Here is a 13,635-nt window from a genome sequence, read left to right as displayed (position 1 = left end):
ATTGTGGCAAGCATGGCGGCTAAATTTGGCTGCAAACCAGGAAAATTTCCATCTAAATATCTCGGGATTCCAATCGGTGTCAAAATGCACAAATCAAACGAGTGGCAATGTGTGGTGGATAAATTTAAAAAGCGGCTATCGGATTGGAAAGCAAAACAATTATCATTCGGGGGACGAATTACTTTGATAAAATCGGTGTTAAGTAGCATACCTCTGTACTTCTTCTCTCTATTCCGGTCTCCTGCAAGCGTGATCAAACTTCTCGAATCTCTAAGGTGCGCTTTCTTTTGGGGCGGGACTGGGGAGGGAAAAAAGTTGAGTTGGGTCAAATGGGTTCATGTTTTACTACCTTATCGGGAGGGGGGCTTAAACATCGGGAGTCTTGAGGCTAAAAATCTAGCTCTTCTTGGGAAATGGTGGTGGCGATTCAAAACCGAAAAAGATTCTTTTTAGGTACGGGTCATTACTAGTATTTATGGAAAAGAGGGCGGGTTATCTTGTACTAACAATGGCAGGACTTTAAAAATGGGAACAACATGGAGGCATATCATTCAAGCGGGAAAACGCATAGACACGATGGGGGTTGACTTTACGGGTTCTTTTTACAAACTGATTGGAGAAGGAGCGGGCACTTCTTTTTGGCACGAAGATTGGACTGGTCACGGTTCGTTGAAAAACCAATTCGGAAGATTGTATGCACTAGAGGTTAATAAAGAGGCTACTGTTATGGATCAACTTCAATTCGTGGATGGTAATCGCAATTTCAGTTGGGTATGGTCACGCTACCCTAGAGGAAGGTCAATGGGTGAACTAAATGCATTAATCAGCTTGTTATCGTCTCTACAACCTAGCGGGAAATCATTGGATGAATGGCTATGGAAAGGTAGTAATGATGGCAGGTTCACAACAAAAATTCTTGCAACCTTGGTAGACCAACAAAAGCTCACAAGCCACCCTTCTGTTACCGAAACCATTGTCAACAAAGCAATACCGCAAAAGGTCAATATCTTTATTTGGAGATCCTTACTTCAAAGAATTCCGGTAAGAGTTGAGCTAGATAAGAGGGGAATGGATCTTGACTCGGTTTTGTGTCCGCTATGCAATGCCGAGACTGAATCCGTAAGCCATGCCCTTCTACATTGCGATGAGGTTTATAAAGTATGGAAAGGCATTGATAGTTGGTGGAACATGGACATAGACACTTCTTCCGTGAATGCAGCACTATCAACCATCCCGAGCTCGATCAACTATGCAATGGGTAAAACTATATGGCAGGCGACAATGTGGGTAGTCACATACTCAATTTGGAACGCAAGGAACAAAAAGGTGTTTTCAAATGCTAGTTGGAACCATGCTAACATCCTTAATGAGGTGCAACTCAAAAGCTTTCAATGGATCTCCAAACGTTTAAAGAAAAGTAATCTCGAGTGGAGTCAATGGCTTATTAACCCGGGGTATTATGTCACGCATCCAAACAAGCAGGGTATAGGCTAGTACACGAGTTTTAGACTATTTTGTATTGTAATGTAAATATCTTGACAATATTGTATCTCGTGGTGTATTGGTACTGATAATGAGGCCAAAAAAATTGTACATTAAGTGGTTAGTAATGAAATAAGTGGTTAGTAATGAAATACACTTGCTTTTCAAAAAAAAAAAAAACAAAAACAAACAAACAATAATAGAAATAGATACGTAGATACATATAAATGGATACAAAGTTACAAATTGATGGTTGATCACACGTTAAAAACAGGTACTAAAAAAGAATAAACGTAGTTACGTAACCAATCAATATTCCCTTTTTGAGAAATGATATTTTGACCTACCAAATAGATTAATGACATGTGTCTTTTTTTTTATGTAAACATTAATTGACAGCTATAATATTTTCTAATCTCCCTCAATCCATTTAGTAGACACGTGTCATTAATATATTTGGTAGGTTAAATAGTAAGCATAAAGAGTAGAAGGAAATATAATTTCTCATTGATTTAACAATCGTGTAGGAAGAATAGCAGAATGCGAACTAAATAAAATTGCTAGGTAAGCAATATATTTCACGCCGTATCAGATTATCACCAGTACATTTACAACATGTTTTTGTAAATTATATTATAATAGTATTTAAATAATTATTAAGGGTAATTTAGAGATATTAGGAAAAAAAATAAGATATTGATTGGTGTCTAGAAAGGAAAGGCACGTGTCATTAATTCATTGGGTAGGTTAAATAGTAGGCATAAGACTGTTTCTAACCCGGCGTCAAATTTCTCCCGTCATCCCACTTGGCAACATCTTTGACGCTCTTGACGCCCCTAACGTGGCGTCAAAATTTGATGCATGGGGCGTTAGTCGAAAATGTGACGGATCAGCAAAGTGGTGTCAAATATTTTTCAGACAATCAGATTTCGTCACATAGTTTTATATATTATTATTATATTATATTATACTATTATCTAATAGACAAAATTTGTCTTATTATGATGAATAGTACTATTTAAATTTTCGTTTTTTCACAAAACTAAACCCCTAACTTTCATTAAAATACAAATCAAACCCCTCCCCACTTTATACCTATATTCTAAATTCTAAATTATTATTTATCCCATTACTAAAATTAAAAATACTGAATAATAACACCAATCACGCTTTACTGACTTGTACGCTGCGCTCAAACAGTTAGACCCACAGGGGCCACTACTGTGCTACAGTAATTTTTTTTTTTGTCTCCAACGATAAAAGAAGCAACTTTCGTAAAAGAATCAACCATTCAATGCTACCAAAAGATGTCGAAAAACATTATTTTTTACAAAATAGATCAACTAACTTTTATTATTAAAAAAACCCCGAACGTTAAAGGAATCAACTTTCACAAAATGAACAACCCTTCAATGTTAGATGTCGAAAAAAAATTTATTTTACAAAATATATCAAAACTTGTTTTTTAACTCGCATTTAAAACGGAGCCCGGCACTAAGTGAGAGCTCCACAACTACTTATTAATTAATAAATTATATACCCAACTACGAATAATATTTTATCACATCACCCATTCACAAATTTAACCCTCAAATTTAACATTCCCCTTTATTTAACTTTATCTGTTGACCCTTGATATATACCAAAAAGTACATCAGTGACGACGTTCACGATTAGAAACCGTCTAAAGAGTAGTCTAAAGAGTAGTAGGAAAAATCATTTTCCTAAATATAAAATAAAATAAAATAAAATTTTACCACTACAGAATCATACGAAAATATTCCTCCTGTATCTATTTCCAAATCGGTTTCTAATATCTTGACGTAATTAATTCAACCTTAAAATGATGGATCCAGGAACAAACCCTACTACCACTACTCATCCCAGCACCGACATCCCACCATCATCAGGCGCGTTACATTCAACCGACACTCCTGCAGCAGCCGTACAACGCTGGGCATTTGTGGTCTCACAACGCTACCAACATCTGCTTGACAAGTCAACACCGTTTGTACTCTACCGGTGGATCATCTTCTGTATGATCTCCATTATTTACACTATTCGCGTGCTGTACGTGCAAGGGTTTTACGTTGTCTCATATGCGTTAGGGATTTATATCCTTAATCTCTTGATAACGTTTCTATCTCCTCAGGTTGATCCTGAATTTCAGGACCTGGCCGATGGTCCCACGTTACCGTCACGGAACTCAGATGAGTTCCGGCCGTTTGTTCGCCGTCTTCCGGAGTTTAAGTTTTGGTAATTACTGTGTTTTTTATGTTAATTGTTACAATTTAGATCCGTTTTTGATAATTAGTGATTTAAATTGAATTTCTAATTCTGTGATTAACTGATTTTGGGGGTGTTTGGGTTTGCCTATTGAAAATTGATTAGGCGTTTATGATAATTATAATCAAATAATCAACTTTATCAAAACTTGCTATAAATTAATAATGTTTGGATTTAATTATACTGTTTTACAACGCAATAATCAAATAATCAGTCAGTTAAAATTATTTGTTAAATTAACAAGTAAAACGTGATAATCTGATAAACACGTTTTTCTGCAATAAAGGGTGACTTGCTTTTTCATTTTCACGTTTTGAGTATCTCAAATCGCAAATAATTGATTTTTTGGTTCAACTTGCCAAACACTAGAAAGTGATTATATACGATTTGAAAATGCGATAATCAAATAATCAAGTTCTAAACATAAAGACAAACACCACCTTTGTTAGGTTAGGCTTACGGTTTGGTTTTAGGTATGATTTGATTGTGTGAAATTTGGGTTAGAATTGAGGATTGTTTGTTCTGTAACTGCTGCTCATAATTTTTTAATTTTTTTTTTTTTTTTGTTTCAAGTTAATTAAACTTTCCACGTGTCTTTTTGAGCAATCTGTAATGGTTTTAGGTATGCTTGGGTCTCAAATCTGTCGTCAACAGTTTTCGAATTCTGAAGAATTGTTTCTTGTTTACTGCGTTCCTTTTTTTACACAGGTTTTGCAAAATGCATGATTTGATGATCCAAATAATCTCGTTTCTTTGATGATAGGTACTCTATAACGAAGGCCTTCTGCATTGCTTTCGTGTTGACATTCTTTAGTGCGTTTGACGTGCCTGTTTTTTGGCCTATACTCCTTTTTTATTGGATCATCTTATTCACTCTCACCATGAAGAAGCAGATACTACATATGGTCAAATACAAATATGTCCCATTTTCCTTTGGAAAACAGGTATATTTTTTATTCCCATTTTACCCTCAACGTTGCAGTACTTCATTACATTCATTCACCAAGTATTTTCATATACAGAGGTACGATCAAAAGAGGGCAAGTTTAACAGAAACTGCAAGTGTTCTTCCCAGAGATTGAAAGATCAAACTATTTAGATTAAAGTTATCGTTAACTTTTTAATGGAGTTTATTTTTAAAATATTTTTTTTAGTTTAGGTTTTCTTAGTCATAACTTGATAGATGAATGAAGGTTAAGGTTTTGTATCTGCTTACATATACATGTAGTATATATATCAAATTTGCTATTAACACATCTTGATCAATTGTACGTAGGAAAATTTTCAAATATTACATGTTCCAAATGAAACTACAAATCAACACCCTTGTAAACTCGATGGAAATTTTATTTGACAAAATAAATCAATCAAATTGTATGTTTCTTTATGTGCAAGAACATTATGAAGGTGGTCTATAATACCCATAAACACCATAAAACGTCTGTGCAGAAGTAAGAAGCAGAAGGACTACAGCTGCAAAAAATGAGATAATAGCCCAAGGATTACTAAAATAATTATGCATTAAACTCGCACGCCACGAATTCCATCGATGATTATAAAACCGATTAACTTTTTCCGAAAGCTTTGAAAGATAACTGTTGTTGATATCAAACACAACCTCTTGACACAACCGATTAAACAGATCCGCCACGTCAGCATCACTCCCTAACCAATGTTCGATAATCCCACAATAGTGAAGGTACCCGACATCTTCTTGTGAGTTTATCAGATTATCCATAAAGATTACGTACGATGTAATTTCGTTTCCGCAATCTAAATGTGATTGCTCGAATGCGATTAAGTTAAGAAATAGTGATTTGGTTCCGTCATGGATTAAGAGACGGGGTATTTTTAGAATCCCGTTTTCGAATTTTATATCCCAAAAACGATCGGTTTTTCTTTTCTTGAATTTGATACCGGCTTCTTTAAGCTCGGTTACACAGTGTATGAGCTGCGTCCTACGTTTGTCTGCAACTCGACTATTATGAGACCATCGCTTGATCCATCTTTTTGGTTCGAGCCGTGGCCCAGTCCGCAATAGACTCTGCCTAAATACATGAAGACAATGAAGATACGAATCAGATAACGGGTCAAACGGGCTGGTTAACCCGAGTGTCAATTCCATTCTATTCCTCTCACTTTTCGTCAACGGTTCATCTGTTGGCATTAACGGGTCGAAAAACTGTAAAGCTAGTTTTGCCACCAACCCTTTCTGATCGGGCTGACCGAACTGGAGCCCGAGTAATCGGTCAAGTATAAATAACGGAATCTGATTCTCGAGCATTACCATATCTCTTTGTATCGAATGCATCGATCCCCGCATCGCAAAAACCGGATCGCAACGTGAATACCCGAGCCTCATGAACCCTTCTGTGGCCCCACGAAAAAGCTCGAGAACAAAACAACCATCAAGAACCATCATTTCAACAAAATCATTACTACTAAAAGTAATATGTCCTTCATAACAATCACGTGCGCGTTCTTCAAGTTCTTTAATTGAATCGAGATACATCTTAGCATCTTGATCACCACGTTTCAATATCTGGTAAAAGGCCCGCCATTTATGGCGGTCCATGGCCCGCAAACGCTTTTTTCCATGGTGGTACGGGCCTAAAGAGACGATATTCGGTATATAAGCTTTATCTTCACCATCACGCAAATACTGTGGAACTTTATAGATGCAGAGTTTTCCCCATGTTCCTGCCACGTCATCTTTTTGAGCAAGACCGAGTTTTTCTCTAACGCTGATGACCCATTCAGATTCGGGTGATTTTGGACCCTCTGTCGGGTTTTCAGAATCACCATTGATCGCAATCTGAATTGCATCGGACGAATTCTGTATTTCCTGATTTGGAGACTCGATTGATTGGCTAGAAGTTGGGATTAATCCGGCATCAACGGTTTCTTTAAGTTTTAGAGTAATTAGATACCAGCTTAATAGTTCTTTGTTGAACACAGCCACCATGTTTTGTGTTCAAGAAACTAATGCTTACAAGTAAAATAATGGAAGTTTATTCAGATCTTTTAAGACTAAAAAAGATGATGGATAGAAAGTGACATTACAACTGCACAACTAATGATTATTTAATTAGATCTGATTTACTCCAATAGAATGCATTATATAGAAGCAAACCTAATAGCCTATTGACTTTTAGGATTAAAAAAGAAGATGTTTTTAATTAGAGAGTTAAAAGATTTTAATCTTTGATTAAAGAAAACATGCTTATCTGATTCTAATAAGTTAAACTGCATCAATAGGTTGTACTGTTCAAGTGGTTGAAGCATGTTTAGCATACAACCAATTACTTGTAATTAACTATTGCTTGTTTTAACTCTAACTAAGATTTATTCTAATGGGGTCAATGAACAGCTGGATGATCCAAACTTATGGCCCCACACCAAGCTAATTTTTAATTCCCTCCACTAAATCTCCATTCCCACCTATGATAATTATTTGCTTTCATTTGTCACATTTTCTTGCATGATTTAGCCATGTGAATGTGAATTCTTATTGATATCCACCAATTATTAAATTGAGTTTCTGTTCATGTTAAACTGTTTTATCTAGACCAAAGTTAGAATTGACTTTTGACTTATAAGAGTCAAACAAATTCTTGTTGGTATTCAAGATTTGTTGGCCTCTCTTAATCAACTCCTGCTCAATCTTATGCTCATCGCTACTTTACAATGGTAATAGTCATGCTATGATTGCGATGGATAGTTTGCATGATTTGAGAGTTGATGTTGCAAAAGTTATTCTAATTCATGTGTGCAGGATAAGGTTGATTACATTAATAGAGTCCAGCAGCAGGCCAAACGATATCCTTCTGCAGTCTAGATTTAGTAAAAGATAGCTTGATGTCATTTAGGGTAATCGGTTCTATGTTAACGGTTTAACGTTTGTATTATTATATAATAATACTACCTAATACCGTTGAACATATATCTCCTTTTTAACAAGAGCTTTGAAAGCTATTCATTACCATATTTTCAAACAATGACAAGCCTTGTGAGATTTTTATGATATATAGCCGCCGAATCCAGACTACAGACTGATTATTGCTCAACCATTTTATGTAGTGGTTATATGCGTGTACTATTAGGCCCATATGAGCGGAAAAATGGTGATTTTTATATCTTGGATCGTTTGGGTAACGGCGTTCTGGCTTAATTTGCATTTGCGGAATATAGAACGATCAAATATTTATGTACGGTCATATATGACATGTTTTAGTTGTATCATCAAGAAGGTCTTTTAGCAAAAATGGGTAAATTAATTAACTTTTGGTCATAGTTACTCTAATATATTTATATTTATATTTATTCATTTAGAGAAATTCCAATAGTTACTGTTCATACGCTTTGCAATTCGATTGGAGCTTTTCTAATACGTTTTTAAAGGTTTATATAATTTACTAGTTTTATAAACCTGTGCATTACACAGAAACACATAAACTAATGAAATGATCAATTGTAAGGCACCAACAAATTAATATGTGAAGATCCATTTGATCTCTTTCGCCACACATCTGACAGTCCAAATTGGTCATACGATTATACATCAAATATTTATATGATTCTTCATACCATTCATTAAAGACCCAATGTATTCCAACTTTACAAAAAAAAAAAAAAAAAAAAAAATGAAGATCTAAACAGTTGCAATATCCCCTACAAAGATCAATTATCGACATTCGCAATCTCTTCAAACATTATGTGATGTGTGGTCTGCTGAAGACAACAACAAAATTTCATTTCAATATATATTTCGAAAAAGCTTTACCAATTTGACTTGTTTCTTTTGCATTAAATATGTTAGCCAGTTAACTCGTAGATCTACCATTCGTATATAAATGGGTCGAAATTGCCATATCTAGTTATTCCCCTAGTAATGACAATCTGTTAACATGAGATAAGAAAGAAATTTACCTGTTGACAACTTCCAAAAAGTTGAGCACATTTGGACTCTGTCTCTCACTAAGCAACTGCACAAAGGAAACTCCATGATATATATTGAAATGAAATAGATGATAATAACAGTACTATAACATAGTCACCACATGATCAGTAACTGATTATTCTATTGATCTTTCATATAACGAACCAAATAAAACATAATTTGAATTTTTTATAGGTACATTGCAACTACAAAATTTCAATTATATATTATATAAAACATAATTTGACTTTCTAATTGGTGCATTAGTGATCGAAATATACTGACATATCATATTGCTAAGAAAGTAAATAAAAGGCCTATTCTTGTGATAAACATTGAACTGTTAACTTGTAATAGGCCTGTTTACTCCTACTAACACCTGCATATTTATTTCATTTGGCATAATCTGATGGGACTAACTTTGATGTGTATTGACTATTCATACATGTCGGTAATAGAAAGATTGAAAATTGCACAAACCTTTTCAAAGTTGGCCCATGAAACATTCAGCAAAACATTGTAACCCTGCATCAATAAGTTCATAAGTTATGTTATAATCTCGAAGATGAGCTTTACCTAAACCCCACTCAATTATTCAAAATCAAGATACAACATTTCAACCATAAATCATAAGCCTAAAAGTCCCTAATAAAAGCATGAAATTTAAGATGGAAAGTTTTGTGTATGAGTCTTGAACTTAAAATTAAACAGGAAACCGACTTTCTTAAGGTACATGCAGAGATTATAAGTGTTCTGGTTTGAGTAACATAAAAGGTATAATTGACAACTTAAACCCATCTACACCTGAATGGCTCAAGATGAGTTATAAATAAAATGGGACAGTTAATTTTTCTACAATATGAATGAGAATATATGCCAATTTCAAAGTCGTTGCTGAAATATTGTTACTAATGAATAATGCATACAAACTCCAAGTCCAAACTCTCATTATCTAAAGCTATAATAATGATACAAACAACGCATTCTGTGAATATATTAATCTGAATGATTTTATAATGAATGTTATAAAGGTTATAACTTATAAGCTCTAAACGTACAATTCACAGTTCTTATGTAAACACATCACAAAAAGAAACCATGACATAGAAAGTTGAACCAAGAACCAACTCTTTAACAACATAGCAAACCAAGATCATAACCAAAAAAAACTTTTTATAAAGTAGTAGGTTCTAACCCATTGATTTATAGTACATGACAATGACATTGCTTCACACAAAATCTTGTTAAGCTTTGTTAGTCGACTGGATCACTATAATTAAATGTTTCTACTATATATCTTTCCTAATCACTATTATTTAAAGTTTTTTACTCTATATCTTTTCTACTGCACTTGCTACGCTTACAATTGTGAGTTTGTGACTAAACCAGTAAATATTACTGTACATATTTACTACTAAATTGATTATGTTCTCTTCCGCCCTCCTATGTTAGGATTTGTGCTAATCTGTAGTAACATGAACCAAGTATGTAAGATATAATAATATGTGTTAGTGATGTGGGTCAGTATCAGCTAACCCAATTCAGCCTACTCATATAGTTTAGGAGTAAAGAGAATGAGTCAGACTGGATCGATGACTTTTTCATTTGACTTTTAGTAATCATATATGTACCACCCACAAATATCTGATTATCGACACTACCAATTGCACTTTCTATTAAGAATACTTCGCATAAACTCATTGTGACACCATATTGACCTATCTAGTGTTAATTTCAACTCATTTCTAAATGAGACCTCTTAACAGCCCTTGAAACCAAAAAAATGCATAGAAATAAGCAAATTTTGACTAATAATCCAATAAAAAATCAGCCACTCACTAACGACCCATTTAAAGTCTATGAGGATGTTGAAAACATGTTATGTCAAATACAGTTCAACTCAACCCCTAGTAGCATAAACAATACAAACTGAAAGGCCACCAAAAATTCAACTAACACATTGAAGGAGCAATACGAAGTCTTAAAGACATACAATAAATAACATAAGTAATTATGAAACTCTATATCAACAATATGAAGGAGAGGTCATGCAACATTCGCACAAAATAGTTAAAGCATAAAGGCTATTATATATGAATTTAGGTCCTCGTTAGAATGCTCACATTAATATTTAGTTCTATTTTTGTCATCTACTACTCACAGAAGCTCAATTAAAAAAGACATTGCAAATTTTGTATTCCAATAACAATTAGAATGTAAATAATACAACAATAAGACAAACAAATGGGTGGATTACTTTGGCAAAATAATAAAGAATGCCACATATATATTTGAAGACTCCAATGCCCTACTAATATAGTGTTGCCTACCACTTTGATATAAATAACATTGAACTAAATATGCAATACATAAGTTAAAAGCACATAACAAAGAGGAAACATAACACTGATGTACCTGATGACAATGAATACAGATTAAGATAAGCAAGTGAGCACTTCCATATTGATGCGTGTATAAGACCGAACAATGAGTACCGATTACATGGACGGAAATAAAAAAAATTGTACATGTATTCAATCGACTTGGAGACTATCACGATGAAATCCACAACGACTATTGATCATGTAAGAGCAACATTGACTATCGATTTCCAGCATACTGTCTTATACTGACTTCAGATGCTTTGTTTTCAAACTGCAAGTAGCATACCTGGAGGATTGTGGCAAAAGTTCCAAACAAATTTCTTTTAACGTTATCAATATGCTAAGATGATAGGGAACCCAACAATGCAGCAGCTGAGCCCATGGAGTTGCAGCCCAAAGTATGGAAAGTATACAAGAGGAGATGTCAGGGACACGTGGCAGAGAATCATTGAGTATGGCTAATTCTGTTAGAATAGATAGGGGAATCATGTTAGTGGGAGAGCATGTCATTTTCTGTTATCTTTTGTAATCGGCAATATGCTTGGACAGATTGAATTCCGTTGTGTGGATTTCATCTGAATATTACTCTTTTATTAATAATCAATTTCAATTCCAGTCATCAATCCATTTTTATTTTTCATCTGTTCTTATTTACCTTATCAAACCCCTATCAATTGGTTCCATTGCCAAACAACCCTATTCTCAATCATGGTGAAACAGGATCCACCAGCAATCTCAAGTCGTCTCCAATCACGTATTGATGTTCATGAAGAAAAGATTGAACAACTTTCATCCCAAATGCATGTTATGAATAATTCCATCAACACAATGAATAACACCATCACCTCCATGACACAAGTACTCAATGACCTCCCAAAAACAATTCAACACCTAATTGCTTCAAATCAAAAACAACCATCAGCTCCAAAAACACCATTCCATGCTTCTATTTCTGGATCTGGCACCGCAAATGATGAAACCTATAACACCTTCATAAGGGAAACCCAATTCGATGACACCCTGTTTTCACTACCCAAAGTAAAACTACCTTTACTTGAAGGCACAGGTCCTCGTGGGTGGATAACTAAAGTTGAGTTGCATTTTCAAATTCACAACACTCCAATCGATCAAAAACTCCTCCTAGCTCGGATGTGTATGGACGGCACGGCTTTGAATTGGTTTACAAATCTTCTGATTAAACACCCTGCAACAACCTGGGGCGAATTCCGCTTCAAATAACTTACTCAATTCAGTGGTACGAAATTTAGAAACCCTCGTGAAGCTCTTGGTTCCCTATTTGATGAAGGAGACATTGACCACTATATTGACGAGTTTGAAGCAATCTCGGCCCTAATCCCTAACCAATCAGAAGAACAAGCAATAGAAATGTTCTTACGAGGGTTAATGAACGATGTACGAATTTGGGTGAGGACCTTGAATCCCCAATCGTGTGACCAAGCAATGGAATACGTCAGGAACGTCGCCATTGCTACCGGACAAAGTGACAAATCAAGCTCCAGGGGTAAAACTGTTATGGGCTCAGGTAACAACTATAGTCTCTCTACTTGGAACCCTAATTATCATTATGATAAATTTAGTCCACTCTCAAGCCCATCTACTCAATCTACTAAGCCCAACTTTTCATCCGGTCCACTTTCCGGTCAGGCCCAACAAAACACCCTTCCTGTACAACGGTCTGTTAACCCTAATTTCAATTCCATTCGACATTTAACAAAAACTGAATGGGAAGATAGAAGACGTAAGGGATTATGTTTCAAATGTGGTCAGAAATACACACCTCAACATAAGTGTGTAGAGGGACAACTTCGTGTTCTATTACTCGCCGACGATGAGGAAATTGAGACGACCCGTCCTAATCCATAAGGACGAATACAATAACATATGATTACATTGCGAGGTATTTGACCTCTAAATGATACATTTTACAAACATTGCATTCGTTTTTAAAAGACAAACTTTCATTACATCGAAAGTTGACAGGCATGTATACCATTTCATAATTTCCAAACTATAAATGACCTAATCTGTCATTTATTTAATAATAATCTTTATTGAACTCAACGACTTGAATGCAACGTCTTTTGAAATATGCCATGAATGACTCCAAGTAATATCTTTAAAATGAGAAAATGCACAGCGGAAGACTTCTTTAATACCTGAGAATAAACATGCTTAAAAGTGTCAACCAAAAGGTTGGTGGGTTCATTAGTTTATCATAAAAAAATTATTTCATAATTTTAATAAACCACAAGATTTCATTTTTCAAATAATATGCCAGTCTGCTCACGGCTAAAAATCATTCATATGAAGAACACCTGATAAGAATACAGAAAGTGCAAAACAATCTCACCGGCGGTAGCTAATGCAAAAAGGCAAAACAATCTCACCGACGGTAGCTAATGCAATCAAGATAAAAACCATCTCACCGATGGTAGCTAATGCAATCTTTATAGAAATCGAACCATTGTATTCAGATAATTCTATCATAGAATGTAGTTCATGTACTTGTGTCTATTTTGTCAA

The 13,635-nt window shown here is 34.8% G+C and overlaps 3 protein-coding genes and 1 long non-coding RNA gene across 5 annotated transcripts; 2 read left to right on the top strand and 2 right to left on the bottom strand.

Annotated features, from left to right (window-relative positions):
* Positions 1-525: 525 nt before the first annotated feature.
* LOC139863721 (uncharacterized) lies at positions 526-1,494 on the top strand. Its single transcript, XM_071852328.1, has one exon. The coding sequence runs from the start codon at positions 526-528 to the stop codon at positions 1,492-1,494; it is 969 nt and encodes a 322-aa protein (XP_071708429.1).
* Positions 1,495-3,258: 1,764 nt separating this feature from the next.
* On the top strand, positions 3,259-4,971 carry LOC139863567 (protein RER1A-like). 2 transcript variants are annotated; one of them, XM_071852187.1, is made up of 3 exons: positions 3,259-3,738; positions 4,532-4,712; positions 4,791-4,971. In XM_071852187.1, the coding sequence occupies exons 1-3, from the start codon at positions 3,326-3,328 to the stop codon at positions 4,848-4,850; spliced, it is 654 nt and encodes a 217-aa protein (XP_071708288.1). In that variant the 5' UTR covers positions 3,259-3,325; the 3' UTR covers positions 4,851-4,971. The 2 variants fall into 2 exon arrangements, with proteins under 2 accessions (XP_071708288.1, XP_071708287.1); XM_071852186.1 differs by having other exon boundaries at positions 4,532-4,971.
* A 49-nt stretch (positions 4,972-5,020) lies between these two features.
* LOC139863566 (UPF0481 protein At3g47200-like) lies at positions 5,021-6,820 on the bottom strand. Its single transcript, XM_071852185.1, has one exon. The coding sequence runs from the start codon at positions 6,731-6,733 to the stop codon at positions 5,168-5,170; it is 1,566 nt and encodes a 521-aa protein (XP_071708286.1). The 5' UTR covers positions 6,734-6,820; the 3' UTR covers positions 5,021-5,167.
* A 1,819-nt stretch (positions 6,821-8,639) lies between these two features.
* Positions 8,640-12,600, bottom strand: LOC139862958 (uncharacterized). The gene is made up of 3 exons (XR_011764338.1): positions 11,123-12,600; positions 9,188-9,232; positions 8,640-8,753 (listed from the first exon to the last, which is right to left on the bottom strand). It is a non-coding gene; the product is annotated as an uncharacterized lncRNA (long non-coding RNA).
* Between the last annotated feature and the right edge of the window lie 1,035 nt (positions 12,601-13,635).

This window comes from Rutidosis leptorrhynchoides, chromosome 8, assembly GCF_046630445.1.
Source record: "Rutidosis leptorrhynchoides isolate AG116_Rl617_1_P2 chromosome 8, CSIRO_AGI_Rlap_v1, whole genome shotgun sequence".
In the NCBI taxonomy this organism is placed as follows: Eukaryota; Viridiplantae; Streptophyta; class Magnoliopsida; order Asterales; family Asteraceae; genus Rutidosis; species Rutidosis leptorrhynchoides.
This window is presented reverse-complemented; position numbering and strand designations above follow the sequence as displayed.

Bases quoted from the DNA above. Each gene is read 5' to 3' on its own strand.
- LOC139863566 (XM_071852185.1), bottom strand. From the start codon at position 6,733: ATGGTGGCTGTGTTCAACAAAGAACTATTAAGCTGGTATCTAATTACT.
- LOC139863721 (XM_071852328.1), top strand. From the start codon at position 526: ATGGGAACAACATGGAGGCATATCATTCAAGCGGGAAAACGCATAGAC.
- LOC139863567 (XM_071852186.1), top strand. From the start codon at position 3,326: ATGATGGATCCAGGAACAAACCCTACTACCACTACTCATCCCAGCACC. The intron at 3,739-4,531 runs GTAATTACTGTG...CTTTGATGATAG, and splicing joins CTTCCGGAGTTTAAGTTTTG to GTACTCTATAACGAAGGCCT.